The sequence below is a fragment of the Ascaphus truei genome, chromosome 2 (genome assembly GCF_040206685.1).
Source record: "Ascaphus truei isolate aAscTru1 chromosome 2, aAscTru1.hap1, whole genome shotgun sequence".
NCBI lineage: Eukaryota > Metazoa > Chordata > Amphibia > Anura > Ascaphidae > Ascaphus > Ascaphus truei.
In genome coordinates, this window is record NC_134484.1 from 56253299 (window position 1) to 56267472 (window position 14174).

Genomic DNA, 14174 nt, shown 5'->3' on the forward strand with positions numbered 1-14174 from the left:
TAATGGGGAAAGGCGGGGTTGCAGACCTGCCTAAGACATGCAGATGAGCATACAGTTGTATTTGCATATTTGCTTTCCTGTGGAGGGTTTTTGTCACTTTTTTTACTCACCATAACTTAACTCAGTATTATGGTATATATATATATATATAGTGAAATAGAATAGTACATAGGATAAAAGCATCATGAAAATAGCCAATCTTTAATAACACATCACTAAAACGAAGTTAAAATCAGTATAAATTGCACTCAATGGGAGTGTCTAAAAGTGCTTATCTGCAGGTCAAGTCCTCTGGCAGTGAGGCTCTGTTGTTCCTGTGCAAGCTTGTGCCTGAAAGTTTGCAGACTTTCACTGATGATGGTATTGCCTGCTAACAGTCTGCTCCTATGGCGTCCCTCTGCAGTGTGTTGGGGATCCATCACCCTCCGATGCTGGTGTCCCTCAACGTTGCTTGGTGCTGGTTTAGGTCAGAGTCTGATGACGTTGCTGCCTCAGTGTCTGCGTGTATGCGAGAGGACAGCAGAGCTGATCCTCTCTCCCTGTGTCTGCACACCCCACGCGTTTCGCAGCGCTGTAGCTGCTTCGGCAGGAGTGAAGTTTGTGCTGTCATGCTGGGGTGGAGAGCACATGGATTCTGCTGCATAGCAGTATGCCCCTATAGACACCTTGTAGAACGTTAAACATTATGTAAGATATTACCCCATTACAAGGGCAGTAAACTATATGGACATATTAGTGAATGTCGAGCCATCAGAGCATCATAAAATGCAACCATTAATATGGGTATATTATACCTGACCTTATTCTTGACCAGGTACAAACACAAGCCTTATATAAAATCGGTCACTTTAAAAAATCTTCAGATAAGGCTTTCTTTTGCGAGGCCAGAAACTCCTTGAACATTTTTTCTCAACACAGAATTTTTTTTTATTTATTGTGTTGTAAGTTTATAATTTTACAAGATACTATAGTCCCACCTTACCCCTCCAGCTTTCATAACCTTTTTTTTTCGTGAGGTTTGAGCACGGATGTCAGGGAAGAACATAATTTTGCACAGGTTGTAGGAGAGTTGTTGCTTATTCCTAGCCAATGAACATAAAGTATATAACAAGATAAAGAAAATCCCTTTAAATGGGTGCACTCCTTCTAATTAACTTATTCTATGTATAATATACACTCCAATTGACACAATGGCAGTACTAGTTAGCATAAATAGCCATTAGTATATTAGATATTAAAAAGAGGATAATAAATTAACAATTTAGGGAGTGGGTATTCAAATGGACGGACAAGTCCCAACTACTCCCTAATTAGAGACTATATACAGTATGCCAAAAAGACACTTTTGAAAAAATACTGTGTCTACATAATTCATTATATTATATGAAACCTTTATTACATAATTCATTACACTCAAAATGTAATTTTTTTTAAAAAACTAAAAAATGATCCAGAGCAATACTGGTTGGTAATTTAATGATATATATAATTGCTAGTTTAAAAAGGAGCACTGCAGTCAGACTCTGAAATGCTGGCTGAAATCGGACTAGTTGCTTTATTATTCTCAAGATGCTTGTGAACTATAGGTTCAATTACAGGCTCAAAATTAATTCAAATAGTATAGCCTGATAATGACTCTTGAGAATGGACATTGGCCATTATTGTTTTCAATTTGAAAGCATATCTACAGGGCTATTATCTTCCTATTAGTGAAAAAAATGTGTCCTCTTCTAGATACCACAATATTATTGGTAGATTATGAGAGGTATGCTAAATGAATATCAACATGTTGTTTTTAAAGTCTACTGGTTGTTATATTAACGTCAAGATATACTGTAGGCATTCATCTCCTCCTCACTAGGATCCAATTTGCTCAAACATCTTTCTGTAGCAGAAAAAACAGAAGCTAATACCCCCATCCAGTATAAAACTCATTATTCCAGCACTGAACAGGCAGTCCTCGGTTATCCAACGGAATCCGTTCTGGAAGTAGCGTTGGATAGTGAAACCGTTGTAAAGTGAGTCCCATGTTAATCAGTGGCAGTGGGTGCTGGATAACGCATTCAGGCGTCCAAAAACATCCCTTAGGGCTGCATTGTAAAGCGTTGGATATGCCATTTGATGTTAAGTGAAATGTTGGATAACGAGGACTACCTGTATTATGCTTATTGACATTGTCCAGTAAAAAAAGTTGGCAGCTGATCGCAGCCACACTGTTCCTATACTGCTAATGATTTGATGAAGAAACATATACCAAGTTGCTCTCCGTGAGAGTCTCACTTCCTGCAGGTACGCATAGTGTGTCCTCCCCGATTCCAATGGATCATGAAAATGCTTGAGGCAGCGTTCCCTACAGCTGTTTCACCGTAACCTCGGCTTCTTCTGGGGATATGTGACCATGCTGGAAGACGTTATTTTATAGCGTCCCCGTCGCTATGGTGATGATTGACACTTCTCATTGACTTTAAATGTGAAAAATCGGATATCACTGACCGTGCCATATAGACACTGAATACTTTAAAATAATTAAAATAAACTCTAAAATGAGCTACACTGTAACTCATGTCCTGAGACTACAAGGGCATTATTGATAATAAAAATTACCATTCTATATAATAACACAAAAAATCTCAGCATTAATTCGTCTCATACAAAAAAAACTTGTATAAGAGTCCTTATTGTCGCTCATAGACTAAAGTTCCAAAAAAACAATTCTATAAATGGGGCATACATGAATCCTTCATTTAATCCTTGGGGTGACATAGGGTTTAAATTAAAGATCTATTTTGCTTCCCGTTGAAGCAATTTATTGTCTCAATCACCTCTTCGTATAGTTGTTAATAGGCGATCTATGCCCTGGAAAGAGAGCACCCCTGTATTGCCTGCATGTTGCTCTCTCACGTCTTGAGATTGGTGTATCATGTGAGTTTTTAATGGATCCTATATGTTCCAGCACCCTCCTTTGCAGCTGTCTGCGGGTCTTGCCCACATATTTGAGGCCACATTTACCTGTAATCATATAGATGACGCCGGACATTTACAATTCATGAAGGTCTTTTGGACAAAATGTTTGGCATCATCATTATTCGTGAATTTGTTACTTGTCCTCATGAATTGCCAGGTCTTGGAAGAGCCACGTTTAAAGGATCCTCTATTTTGATCTGTTAGCCAATTACACATACTTTGTCCCTTGATCTGGAAATGGCTATGAACTATTTTATCTCTGATGTTAGGGGCTTTTTTCTATACCGTAGTTTTTAGAGTATCCACTAGGTCCTCATCGTTTAGAAGAATATGCCAGTGCTTTTGAACACTAGTCCTCATTTCTCTCCATTTGGTATTATATGTGCTAACATATCTGATGACTCTACCATTATCAGTTTTAGCATTTGCATTTGTTGCTAAGAGAGAGTCTTTGTTCCCTGTGCCCTTTGATATGCCTGTTTTAGTATATTCTTACTGTAACCTCGTTTCAGGAATCTATCCCTTATGAGGTCCGCTTGTATCTTGAATTCTGTTTCATCAGAGCAATTACGTTTGGATTAGATATATCGATGACATTTTACTAATCTGGAGTGGCTCGAGTGAACATCTGAATAACTTTATTACAGCGTTAAATAAAAACGGCCACAATTTAAAACTCGCATCTGAAGTAGACCCACACCGTATAAATTTCCTGGATTTAACAATCTCAAAGAACGATGATGTTACCATCCGCACAACCACCTATAGAAAAATACGGCTGCCAACACCTATTTTCAAGCGGATAGCCATCACCCAGAACTCCTCAAAAGAGGGATACCAGTGAGTCAATACCTACGCTTAAAACAAAATTGCTCTGATGAAACAGAATTCAAGATACAAGCGGACCTCATGAGGGATGGATTCCTAAAACGAGGTTACAGTAAGAATATACTAAAACGGGCATATCAAAGAGCACTGGGAACAGAGACTCTCTCTTAGAAGCAAATGCTAAAACTGATAATGGTAGGGTCATCAGATACGTTAGCACATTTAATACCAAATGGAGAGAAATGAGGACCAGTGGCATATTCTCAACGATGAATAGACCTGCCAATTCATGATGACAAGTAAAGAATTCACGAATAATGATGATGCCAAACATTTTGTCCAAAAGACCTTCATGAATTGTAAAACGGCTGGCGTCATCTATATGATTACAGGTAAATGTGGGCAAGACCCGCAGACAGCTGCAAAGGAGGGTGCTGGAACATATAGGATCCATTAAAAACTCACATGATACACCAATCACAAGACGTGAGAGCAACATGCAGCCAATACAAGGGTGCTCTCTTTCCAGGGCATAGATCGCCTATTACCAACTATACGAAGAGGTGATTGGGACAATAAATTGCTTCAAAGGGAAGCAAAATAGATCTTTAATTTAAACACTGTCACCCCAAGGATTAAATGAAGGATTCATGTATGCACCATTCATAGAATAGGTTTTTGGACCTTTAGTCTATGAGCCACAATAAGGACTCTTATTCAAGTTTTTTTTTTGTATGAGACGCATTAATGCTGAGGTTTTTTGTGTTATATAGAATGGTAATTTTTATTATCAATAATGCCCTTGCAGGCTCAGGGCATGAGTTACAGTGTAACTCATTTTAGAGTTTATTTTTATTATTTTAAAGTATTCAGTGTCATTATGGCGCGGTCATTGATATCCGATTTTTCACATTGAAAGTCAATGAGAAGCGTCAATCATCACCATAGCAACGGGGACGCTATAAAATAACGTCTTCCAGCATGGTCACATATCCCCAGAAGAAGCCGAGGTTACGGTGAAACAGCTGTAGGGAACGCTGCCTCAAGCATTTTCACGATCCATTGGAAGCGGGAAGAACACACTATGCGTACCTGCAGGAAGTGAGACTCTCACGGAGAGCAACTTGGTACAGGCATACCCCGCATTAACGTACGCAATGGGACCGGAGCATGTATGTAAAGCGAAAATGTACTTAAAGTGAAGCACTCCCTTTTCTCCACTTATCGATGCAAATACTGTACTGCAATCGTCATATATATGCATAACTGATGTAAATAATGCATTTGTAACAGGCTCTATAGTCTCCCCGCTTGCGCACAGCTTCGGTGCAGGTAGGGAGCCGGTATTGCTGTTCAGGACGTGATGACAGGCGCATGCGCGAGCTGCCGTTTGCCTATTGGGCGATATGTACATACTCGCGAGTGTACTTAGTGAGTGTCCTTAAAGCGGGGTATGCCTGTATATATTTCTTCATCAAATCATTTGCAGTATAGGAACAGTGTGGCTGCGATCAGCTGCCAACTATTTTTACTGGACAATGTCAATAAGCATAATACAGTGCTGGAATAATGAGTGTTATACTGGATGGGGGTATTAACTTCTGTTTTTTCTGCTACAGAAAGCTGTTTGAGCAGATTGGATTCTAGTGAGGAGGAGATGAATGCCTATATCTTGACGTTAATATAACAACCAGTGGACTTTAAAAACAACATGTTGATATTCATTTAGCATACCTCTCATAATCTACCAATAATATGTGTGTTATCTTTGAGAGGACACATTAGTGAAAAAAGAAGATAATAGCCCTGTAGATATGCTTTCAAATTGAAAACTATAATGGCCAATGTCCATTCTCAAGAGTCATTATCAGACTATACTATTTGAAGTGATTTTGAGCCTGCAATTGAACCTACAGTTCACAAGCATCTTGAGAATAATAAAGCAACTAGTCCGATTTCAGCCAGCATTTCAGAGTCTGACTGCAGTGCTCCTTTTTAAACTAGTGTAGCCCCCTTTCCCCGTAACTAAGTAAACTAACAGTGCTGCTGTCATGTTTGGCTACCAGAAGGTCTGAGCCTCTGCCACTGGGAGCCTGGGGTATCACTTGTTCGTCTTCGTGCAGCCCCTCCACCCGTGAGGGATCCCAGTGTAGTGGGAGGAGCCCCTCACCGGAACCAATATACACAGTAATTACACGCAGGTATATTAAAACAGTATTGCTAAACACATAATACATGACATGCATAATACGGCCATGCAAGGCCTCACCCACACAATAACACCTCCCGGGTGGAACCCCCCAAAATACTGGAGTGCCTGGGCACTTAACCCCTTAGTGTCCACAAACTAGTCCCTCCCCAAAGTGCATGTGTGGGATAGCGCTACCCACAATGTGTTGGGCCGTTGGTGCATGTGAATAATACCTCCCTGGTCTCCGTCCAGACCAAGTCAACAAGTAAAGAACTCTGTGGATCCGCAACGTGGTTCTGCACCGCAATCTACCGGTTCCTCTGCTGTGTTGATCCATAGGCGGATGCCTCTGGAGGAGACTCCAGATGGATTATACCCCATTAGACTTCAGGCCGAACTTCACCTTCATGTGCAATGTTCTGCTGCTGATGTCTCTCACGGACAAACTACTGGGGAAGGGTCCCTAGTTAAGGCCTTTCCCTGCAGCCTACACAATCTACAGTGAGTCGGGGGATCTATATTGGAACTGGGGGAAATCTCGCCTAGTCCAGTGGTGCACTGTTCCCTGGAATTTACCTTCACCCTCTCTGTCCTGGTCCCGACTAACGTGGTGTCTCAGCGTGCCAAATGTAACTAACTCTCTCCTCCGCGCTTAGAGGAGCCCTATTGGTCCTCATGCAACACATGTCTAGCAGCCGCATAGGCTGCTGGGACTTGTAGTCTCCTCATTAACCTATTCCTGATGGGCGCCGCACTATCTAGCACTGCGCATTCGCAAGGCTTTAATGAGCATACGCGATGGACTAAAAGATGGCGACACCCTCTATTAGGTACCACTACAGAGCTCCAGCAACCCGATCGCCCCCCCCCCCCCCCCCCCGGTGGCACCCGCACACAGCCGCAATCTTCCCCACGGAGCCGTCCCCCACGCAGGCCGGAGGTAAGAGGGGGACCTGGCTACATTAGCAAATATATACAGTATATATATATCATTAAATTACCAACCAGTATTGCTCTGGGTCATTTTTTTTTTTATTTTTTTTAATTACATTTTTGAGTGCAATGAATTAGGTTTCATATAATATAATGAATTATGTAGACACCCTATTTTTTCAAATGTGTCTGTTTGGCATCTTGTCTCTAATTAGGTAGTAGTTGGGACTTGTCAGTCCATTTGAATACCCACTCCCTAAATTGTTCATTTACTATCATCTTTTTAATATTTACCATACTAATGGCTATTTACAGTATGCTAACTAGTACTGCCATTGTGTCAATTGGAGTGTAATTTTAATACATAGAATAAGTTGATCATCATTAGGAGTTCATCCATTTAAAGGGATTTTCTTTATTGTATGTACTTATGTTCATTGTTTATAGTTTCCACCTGGACACTGTGATCCTTGGGTCGCACCTCTCTCAGTATAGAGCAGGTGTTTATTATTTCCTATATATTGTTATTCCTAGCCATCTTCAATATGGCTTCTTTATTCTGGTAATGCAGCAATTTAATTGTATTGTATTGTATGTCTTTATTTATATAGCGCCATAAATATACATAGCGCGTCACAGTAGTAATACATGTTGTAATCATATAAATAACAAATAATATAAATAACAGGTCATGGGAATAAGTGCTTCAGACATAAGAGTGGCATTAAGGAAGTGGAGTCCCTGTCCTAATTAACTTAGATCTTGGACGGTTGTCAGCTGATCTATGCTCTCTTTTCAGCTCAAAACCTGGAGTCTGGGGATCTCTTACTAGAATCTCATTTAACAGAGATCCTACTCATTTCAACATAATGCTACCTTTTTCGGAGCCGTATGGTACCCCAATAATTCTCAAATTTGATCTTCTGTCACAATTTTTATAGTCCTCTAATCTACAGTATATTTGATTTTGGTCAGCTCCCTTTAAATTGAAAGATATGTGTTATGTATTTCCTTCTGTTACATTTTAGTTGCCGTGACTCTTTGGTCTACTTTGGTTAGCCTTTTTTGTAATCGGTCTAATTTAAAATCTACAGTGGCCACTTGTTGGGATAGATCTTTATTATTGGTCCACGGCTTCTTTAAAAGTAAATGTTGAAAATAAGAGCCTCCAACAGCTTGTTGCGAGCAGTCCGACTCCTCTATTTCAGAGTCAATCGGGGGGGTGGGAGGGGGGAGAAAATGGGTTATCCACACGTATATCATTAAAAAAAGAAATCCTTGATGGATCTGGATTGCCTGTCCGTTTTAAATCATGCCCATTTTGTGGTGTCAGGGAAACCAGTGAATAGGTTATCCAATTGTCAGGTTGTCATTAAACGTAGTAGGGTGCTCCAGTAGGCTCTCATACCATGCATCATCTATGGGGACTACATCTCTAAGCTTATGTTCCAATCAGCAGCAGTTTCTTGGGCCACTTCTTTTGTAATTATACTGTGCTATCAGCTCTACCCCTGTTTTTGTGATGAGATTTCTACCTCACAGTGTGCTCTCAGCCGTCCATTCCAACCCCTAACGCCCCCTCTCATTGGAATTCCATACTTGAAAATTAGATTAATATTTCAGTGTCTTTCCTAGTAAAACTTTGATTCAATAAACACATTAAATACGTATTATTTTTAAAAGGTGCCACACATAAGCACTAGTCACTTGGGAGGTGTTATTTTAGCAGAATGTTAAAAAGGCAGAACTGTGAATAAGGCTGAGTACATAGAGACTTCCGCCGCGCGGAGGCTGAGGGAAAGCGGGTGCTTTCCCTGGCCTAAGTCTGCGCGCCATCCTGGGGCGTGTCTGGGGACGGGCCAGTGACGTCACGGAGCTGGTTCGCCCTCATTGGGCGAACCGCTCACGTGACCGGCACTGCGCTCCCCTCAGCGCCCGATCAAATTTTTTTTAAGAGATACGCCTGCGGACGCGTGTGCGAGCCGCTCTTATTGCGGCTGCAGGGGCTCACTGACAAGCGTCAGCGCGGGTCAGTGGATAAGCGCTGACCATGGACTTAGCCTAATCTGCATTGTCATCCCTTTAATGTGAGGAGTACCATTTGTATCTGGGATCAACATTTAAGTTCTTCACATGTGATGTCATATACAATCTAAGCTTTTGTGACTAGAAGTGTATCAACAGATCTTGTCATATTTTACTTTATATATTAACTCCTGATATCATTTTGTAAAAGATGTAAACATTTTCCAGGGCATTATGGCTATACCTGTACATACAGTATGTTTCATAGTTGCATGTTTTATTGCACAATATGTTGCAGTCTTTGTTTACAATGGTAAATATATCATTCTCATTCGTTAATTGTGGCTCACTAAATATTTTATATTGTGTTCAGTTTTTTTTTTTTTTTTAACTTTTGTATTTTTAGGTAAATCTTGGTAGCAACCAGTATTTATTTTCACTGGTAGCAACGCCCGAGCTGATGCCCTGTTTCTGCTTGCGACATGATGTAGATGCTCTTCTTTGGCAGCCACATTCTGATCAGAAAGATAACCTATGGGAGCACATTGCAACATTCAATGCCCTAGGTAAGTACCGAAGAATTTCATGGCTATTTCAATGTATACTTTTCTGTTCTCTAATTAAAATCCTGGAATCTTTAAGGTATTAAGCTTCATCATACAGTTTTGTTTTCATCAAAGTAAAGACCGCTTTACAACACATTGAATAGGGGCCTCTGTTTGTCTTTCCCTCTTTACATTCATCTCTTTTGACTGTTGTTTATGACCGTGCTTCTCCTTAGCAGTCTCGTGTTTGCTAATGGTTAGAGTAGAGTTAATAGCACTTACTACGTGAGCTATGAGACTGCTATCCTGTGCTAAAGCGGAAGTTTATTTGAAAATTGCATATGTAACGGGTATTCCACCCCACCCAATCGCATATATAGTGTGGGTGCGTAGAACATGCGGTGTTACCGGTGTGGTGCGTATACCTGCAGGCTCACAGGAGGTCTGAGCCTCCGCTAGTGAGAGCCTGGGGTGAATCCTCTGGAACGTTTCTTGTTTCAGCGCCTCCACCTATGTAGGATTCTATGGAAATGTAGAATGACCCTAACATAGGAACCCACTCAGAAACCACATACACCAGTATTATGGATAACAGGTTTACTGAATGAATAAACACTAACAAAGGATAACTATTACATCATAACATTATAACATCCCCACACGGTGCCCACAGCCCAACCCTTGTCCCGTGGTCAGTGCTGCCACTTATGTGTTAATAGAATGTTATGATCTGTTGGTGCCACTTGTAGAGTACCTGCCGAGTGCTCCTGCACTCGGGCCTGCAAGGAACTTCACAAAGGCTCTGTCGTTCTGGGATCCCGTCTGATCCGGTCCGGTGAATCCTTGCTTGGGGTCCGCCAGGGGCGGTCCCACCCTGAAGATAGTCTCTGATCTCTGGGTAGCGACTTGCACCCAGACCTCTTTACTGGAACTGCAGCATCCGCTGATCCCTATCTAACACTGGCACTACATGACACGGTCCCTAACCTAGGGCCTGTCCCTGTAGCACCACAAACTGGGGAGTGAGGACCTCTCTGGGACCTAAGGGGTTAATAACCTGCTCCGTTCCCCTTACTCTTCCCAGTCCTGACTCTCCCTAACAATAACTAACGGGGCAGCTACGCGCTACAACCTACTGAATGCGTACAGCAACTTGCTGCACGCTAACCCTATGCCTTCTTGTCAGGCCTTACAACACTGCCAGCCGTGACCCTGACTAGACAGCACACTAACGCACTAAGGGCAGCGTCCCTATCTTGGGCCGTCCCTCAGCGCTTACCCACTAACCTGGTGGGGAGTTGGGGCCTACCTGGGATGTAGGGGACCTTACGCGATGCAGGAGCTTCACTCACTCCCTGCACCCTTCCTTCCCCTTCTGCTCCGCTGCTCCAACTAACTGCGTAGCTGCAGCCCAAACAATGTATCTCTTTCCTCCAGGGCAATCCTTCAGCCCTATTGGCCAGACTAAGGCACCTGGTGTGCTTGGCCCTATGCCTCATGGGAGTTGTAGTCCCGTGGAGGCTGCAACTACATTGGGGCCGCGTGCGTGCCTTTCCTGCGCCTGCGCGAGCTGTCTGGGGCTGCCCCACTGTTCTCTGGCCTTTCCCTACACTCGCGCGACTTCTCCCTAGCTCTGAGAACCCTTCTGCGCATGCGCGAGCTGTCTGAGCTCTTCCCGCGCTAGCTGGCTCCTGCGCATGCGCAACTGTAACCGCAATGGCGTTGCCTTGCTTCCCGAGCCGCTGGGACCGCAGCAACGCGATCACGGCCTTAGCAACGGCCCGATCGCGTCCCCGGCAACCAGCCTGCTCGCGGAGATAGCACGCTACTCCCTGCTCCGGCCCCCACCTTTGGAAGCAGCCGTCGGGTCCGTCGCTGGCTCCGGCGGCACCCGCGACCACGCTGCTCCAAGGGAGGGGGGTCTCTAGGAGCTGCTGGAGACCAGGGTTACACTCTCCCCCTGGTGGAAAATCCAACGTCCCCGCTTGGGGAACGACATCCATCGACATAATAGTTATATAATCAAAATGCACAGCATAGAAAATACAACTCATCACATGGCAATTATATGACTGGGTACAATGAAATTCACACATAATACCCGAGGCCAGCTGAACATCAGCTGCTTGCTGAGATCATTTGTGGGGTGCCCCTAACTGATCAAGTGGGGGTACCTCACTTTTGCATCCGTGAGCCTGCCCCAGAAAAATCTCCTGTGGAGCACACTCTAGGGAAACAGTCACTGGTTCTGTACTACTTCCTCCCCCTGGTGGAAGGAATAGTACAATGTCTATTAACCAGGCCTTTACCCAGTCATCCGCGGCATGGATGCAGTAGACCAGGAGGCCAGGACCTTTCCCGCGGTCCACTACCTGGGGAATGGGGCGCTCCTTTTTGGACTTAAAGGAAGCCACTTTCCCGGAATCCCTCTTCACACAGTCTTTGTCCCTACATTTTGGCGAGGCTTCCACTGGGAAGCGAGCACTGGACAATGTCTCTTTCGGCGAAGTCTCTATTTCACCTGGCAGGGGGTAAAGGGTAGATACCTTACCACTGTGGTGATTCACGGTGACCAACAGGTCCTCGGGGACGCTATCAGTTCCCACCTCGGCTGTCTTGGGACCTGCCCCCGGCACTTCTGGGGCAGTCCACTTACTCGCTGGAAACTCGGGAGCGTGGGATCCCAGTCCTGGGACCACTTGTGTCGGAGCGCACGGGCTCACACTCAGATCAGGAGTCGGTGCGAAGTAAGGAGGTTCCTCACCACTCCGCTGGCTTCTCTTCATCTGGCACATGGTCAGGTAGGTAGGGGTCCACTCGCGCCACTGGACAGCTACCTTCTAAGGAGGACACCTCTGCCAGGACGCGATGCAGAGGGGAGCCATTCGCCCTGGTAACCAGACTTAAGGAACTATCGTGCTCCGTGGTCACCTGGAGGCTCACCCCCAACACCCCTGGGGCAGTCGACTCACCCTTGTCTTCGTTTGGTACTGGTCCCCATTCTAGGACCGATGGTACCTCTGTAGTAGGTCGGACTGACCATTGTAGGGCACACGGGCCCACAGTAGACTGTATCCGCCGAAATAGTTGGTTCGATGATTTCACTAGAGGAAGACGGGGGTATAGACACCTTACCCAGTGATTCCTCTGTCTCCTCTGCATCACCGCTGGGGTGGTTTGCCGGTAGGTCACCGATGGGACCTCAACCTCTTCCCCGGAGGATATCACGATAGTATCCTCCGCACGAGAGTCACCGGGGTCTTCTGCGATAGCTCTGAGAACCCTTCTGCGCATGCGCGAACTGTCTGAGCTCTTCCCGCGCTAGCTGGCTCCTGCGCATGCGCAACCGTAACCGCAATGGCGGCGCCCTCCTTCCCGAGCCGCTGGGACCGCAGCAACGCGATCGCGGCCTTAGCAACGGCCCGATCGCGTCCCCGGCAACCAGCCTGCTCGCGGAGATAGCACGCTACTCCCTGCTCCGGCCCCCACCTTTGGAAGCAGCCGTCGGGTCCGTCGCTGGCTCCGGCGGCACCCGCGACCACGCTGCTCCAAGGGAGGGGGGTCTCTAGGAGCTGCTGGAGACCAGGGTTACACATAGGAGCAAAATTCCACAAGAGAAGACCTGACGAGGAGTCGAGGGATTTAAAAATAAGAACTTTCTACTGTATTTTTATCAGACCAGAAATATATTAAACACACAGTTGCAGCTCACATTACAGTAATCAAAGTTCGTGTGAGCTGCAAGGACTGATGAAGGAAAGTAGATGCAAACACACACACAGTACTCCGTAAGTCAGCGACAGTAGTCAAATTCTCATTACAGAATCATGTCATAACTAGGTGGGTTTAAAAAAAAAAAAAAAACTTGTGATGGCAGTAGGAGACATTTCCAAAGTGTAAACAGGGGGGTGTCAAAATATTTGTTTAATTATGGGCAAATCCACTCATACTAACTCATAGTTATTTATTGACCCATATTCTGATCTGAAGTTAACATTTGGGAATTAATGAATGGAAACAAAGTACTGTACTTCAAGATTTGCCTAATAACGCTTTGTAAAATCAGGAAAAATAATATTCTTCCCCATGGTGCCTTTTTTATTATCCTCTTATTTTTTTTTTTTTTTTTACTACGTTATTTTTCTAAAGCGTATTGATATTTGTCAGAATAACACAACAAACACGCATTTCTTTGAATAAGCAAATAAAAGAATGCTGCTCAGTGGAAGAACCAAGTTGTATCTATTCTTCTTTGCTGACCAATCTCTAGCAATAATTTTGTGGCAAAACAAAAGAAGTGCCAGCAATACATCATTCATTCTCTGATAGGTGAAATCTCAGACAAAATATATAAACATCTGTTTGAAGTAGATATTTTAAGTACTATAGCAAGTCCACCTCCCAATGCCAAACATACAGTATCCACTGTCATTAAATCTGTCTGGATCTCAATGAAGTTATTATTTAAAGCAAGATGTTTTACCCTGTTGGTTTGTTATCAAATCGAGTGACTCATTAGGGCAGATACCAATCTACAACGATAAACAAAGAAGCCCCAATGCACATCCAATATGACCAATTATTTAGTACATTACGATATTTTTTTTCTTCTCATAAGTATGGGTTATTTAGATCAATCCTTTGGCCAAAACATGTCAAGCCTTCAACTATGTCAAGGTTAGACAGCA

At 43.8% G+C, this 14174-nt stretch overlaps 1 protein-coding gene across 2 annotated transcripts in view; it reads left to right on the top strand.

The window, feature by feature from the left end:
- Positions 1 to 14174, top strand: part of NUDCD1 (NudC domain containing 1) — a 204385-nt gene that overhangs the window by 188188 nt on the left and 2023 nt on the right. The window contains exon 9 of one of the 2 annotated variants that reach the window (XM_075582427.1): positions 9348 to 9507. The exons of the other annotated variant lie outside the window; for it this stretch is intronic. Coding sequence (XP_075438542.1) covers positions 9348 to 9507 — 160 coding nt within the window. The remainder of the gene's footprint in view (positions 1 to 9347; positions 9508 to 14174) is intronic. 2 annotated transcript variants of the gene reach the window in all.